General features: G+C 35.2%; 1 protein-coding gene across 1 annotated transcript; it reads right to left on the bottom strand.

Annotated features, from left to right (window-relative positions):
• Window positions 1-1,510: 1,510 nt before the first annotated feature.
• On the bottom strand, window positions 1,511-3,023 carry LOC112771503 (UDP-glycosyltransferase 73C6-like). The gene has a single exon (XM_072225158.1). The coding sequence runs from the start codon at window positions 2,736-2,738 to the stop codon at window positions 1,560-1,562; it is 1,179 nt and encodes a 392-aa protein (XP_072081259.1). The 5' UTR covers window positions 2,739-3,023; the 3' UTR covers window positions 1,511-1,559.
• Between the last annotated feature and the right edge of the window lie 358 nt (window positions 3,024-3,381).

The raw sequence follows: 3,381 nt of genomic DNA on the forward strand, positions 1-3,381 counted from the left end.
CCAGGCACAACAAAGTACTCTGATTCATCCTTTATGCTTTCCCTTACATCATTGGTGTCAAACTGAGTACACAAGAGACAGAAACAACTTACTCTGGCAAAAGAAATCCCATGAATGCTAAATTTGTTGGCAATGTGGATTGTAAATGGTAAACACGTATCAGAAACTATGCAGCTCAGCAGCGACACCAACTCTTCGAAAAAGCTTATCCACCGATTCTCACAAAAATGCTTGTTGCATTCAACAAATTAGCGGCATTGCCAAGTGAAGGTAACATATCAAAATTCTCACACCCTTCTAGCAAACCAGCCTCTTGATGTGGAAATTGATGATGAATTAATTGAATCTGATAACTGGAATCATTGTAAGGAGCAAAGGTTTGGGGTTTATGTGATTCTTGCTGCATTTTGTGGGGTTGTGATTACCATGGAAACAACACTCGGCTGAAGCAGTATTTTTTGCAATGTCCATCACTGGGATCATGTGTCCCGGTGTCACTAAAAGAAACACAACGAAATGGAGCTGTGGTGTATGGAATCCATTTTTGTTTTGGTGGATATCGTAACTCGATTTAGTCCATTGAATTTGGGTGGGTTTAATTTGTTTACTTGTGTGACATTTATAACTAACATTCCTTTCCTGGTATGTGTGTCTGCTTTGTTGTTCACAGCACTTTATTTATATTATATATATAAACAAATTTTTCAGAGATAAACACAATCTCTTAAACATTTTTCAATTGCTTGTCGAAATAAATGGCAGCAGCGAGTTTATTATTTGTATTTCAATGAGCTGATTGGGGAAAGAATTGGAACTATCAACCTTTTGATTATATCTTGATGAGGATTAAGGCATATTAGCTGCAAAAAAAAAAAAAGGAAAAAAAGCAGAGATAACACACTTGCAGAACATCAGTATACTTTTGCATAAGCTTATTAAGCTTTTGCCGTCCCTTCTTCAACTTTCCAATTGATGAATAACTCTTATTATCATCCCTTCCTTCCCAAAGTTAGGCTTGTATGTATTATGTAATGTGAGCTTTCATTTTCATCCTTTGTAATGTGTCCAACCGTTTGGATTAAGACAACCACATTGGAAAAAAAAGATGAGGGCGGATTGAGTTGTCTTCACGTCCTAAAGTAAGATCTGCCCCACCGCCTCTCGATTCATCACCACTTCAATTATAGTTGAGTGCTCTATAATGGTTTTATTACCTGATTTTGATAATCTTCAGATCAAAGATCAAATTGAATACTATTTAGGATTTGAACTTAATATAACTAGTTGAGATTAAAGGATTTATCGTTTTAACTACATACATAAATTATTTTACACATTAATTATTTTTAAATTACATATAAAAATGGATTAATAAGCAAGACCATTCTTGGATTCCAAGTGCAAACCGCATATTATACATTGAAGAGCCCTATAGTAAAATATTTTGATAATCCAAACACACAAAGCAAAAATTAAGCATACTAAAAACTCCCACACATTTGCAATTAGTTTGGAAAATCATATTATCATATACCTCCCATGCTTTTATGCAAATTTTCTTAGATAAACACAGTCAAGTTACTATGAGAAGATCCACCTTCTTCTACAGATCTTTTAGAAATTTCTGCTAACTTTCTTATCCTTTCTCTTCTTTCTTCACATTCACCATTATTCTCATTCATTAACTCCTCTATTGCTATTTTAATATCTTCTTTCTTAACCAATTCAACAACATCCTCTTCCTTCCCCCAAGCAGTAGGACTTTTCACACCAACCATCACTCCAACTTTTAGTACTTTGACAACTAGTTTTTCATTCAGAAACTGGTCTGCAAATAACGGCCACGTCAGCATCGGCATGCCAGCGCATATAGCTTCCAAAGTAGAGTTCCACCCACAGTGTGTCAAGAACCCTCCAATTGAAGGATGTGACAGTATTATTTGCTGAGGAGCCCAACCTCGAATTATAAGACTCTTACCTTTGATTCTTTCTTCAAAACCATCTTCCTTAATCCACTTTTCTAGCGCCTCTAATTGATTCCCTTCTCTAATTACCCAAATGAAGGGTCTTCTAGATTCTTCTAAGGCTAAACCAATCTCAATCAACTGAATTGCAGTTACATTACTTAAGCTTCCAAGGCAGACATAAATCACACTCTTTGGCTTTTGAGAATCAAGCCAATTTTGATGCTTCCACTCTTCAACTGAAACACTGTTTCCTCTTTGAACCTTCTCCAACTGATCCTTGTTGCTTAGTGACACCAGACCAACACACCACACTTTATCCTTTCTAACCTTCTTGTACATCCTTTCATACTCAGGCTCCAATTCTTGAAATAAATTCATGATTACTCCATAAGAATCACTTTCAGGTGCATAAATCTCTTCACCAAACCTGCTCCAATTCTCGTCCACCTGTGCCGGTACCTGTGATTTAGTGACTTCAATTTCGTCCGGTAAACCCGGTAAGACGAAGTACTTTATTTCATCCTTAACACTATTCCTCACATTACTTGTATGTAAAGCATCATAACACATTAAACAGAAGCAACTAACTCCAGCGAAAGAAACCCTTGGAATCTTGAATTTCTCAGCGACGTGGATCGTGTACGGCAGACTCATATCGGAGACTATGCAGCATGCCGGCAGCGACAACTCTTCGAAGATCTTTTCCACCGGTTCCCTTAGAAGACTTGCTGCGTTGAAAAAACTGAAAGCATTGCCAAGTGAATGAAGCATGTCAAGATTCTCACATCCTTCTGGCAAGCCGGCTTCTTGATATGGATATTGAAGCTAGATTTGTCGAATCTGGTAATCGGAAGGAATGTAGCGAGCGAAGGTTGATGTGAATCTTGCTGCGTTTTGCGGGGTTGTGACAACCGTGACAATAATATTGTTATTGTGTTGAAGTAATAACTTTGCTAAGTCCATCATCGGAATCAAGTGGCCTTGTGCCATTAATGGAAACAGAACAAAATGGAGCTGTGGTGTTTGGGGAGCCATTTTTGTTTCCTTGGAGATGGATAATTTAGGTTTAGTGTACTGAATAATTTTACTTGGACTCTAGTTTTAATGTTTTATAAACTACATTTCTTTTTTGGTGACGTAAGTGTCTACATAGGCATAAAAAATATTATTTTTAATAAAATTATTTGATAAATATAAAATAAAAATATCCTTTATATTATTAAAAAATTTAAAAATAATATAATCATTACTTCATATATAAAAATATTATCTGAACATCAAAATCAGTTATTATTATATACTTGTATGTAGCAATACTATATAACTAATAAATATTATTATTTTTGTCTAGTATTTAGTCAATAATAATTTGTACTCATATTTATAGAGTTTTACACGTAAAAAATATATAATT

The sequence above is a fragment of the Arachis hypogaea genome, chromosome 18 (genome assembly GCF_003086295.3).
Source record: "Arachis hypogaea cultivar Tifrunner chromosome 18, arahy.Tifrunner.gnm2.J5K5, whole genome shotgun sequence".
Classification (NCBI taxonomy): Eukaryota; Viridiplantae; Streptophyta; class Magnoliopsida; order Fabales; family Fabaceae; genus Arachis; species Arachis hypogaea.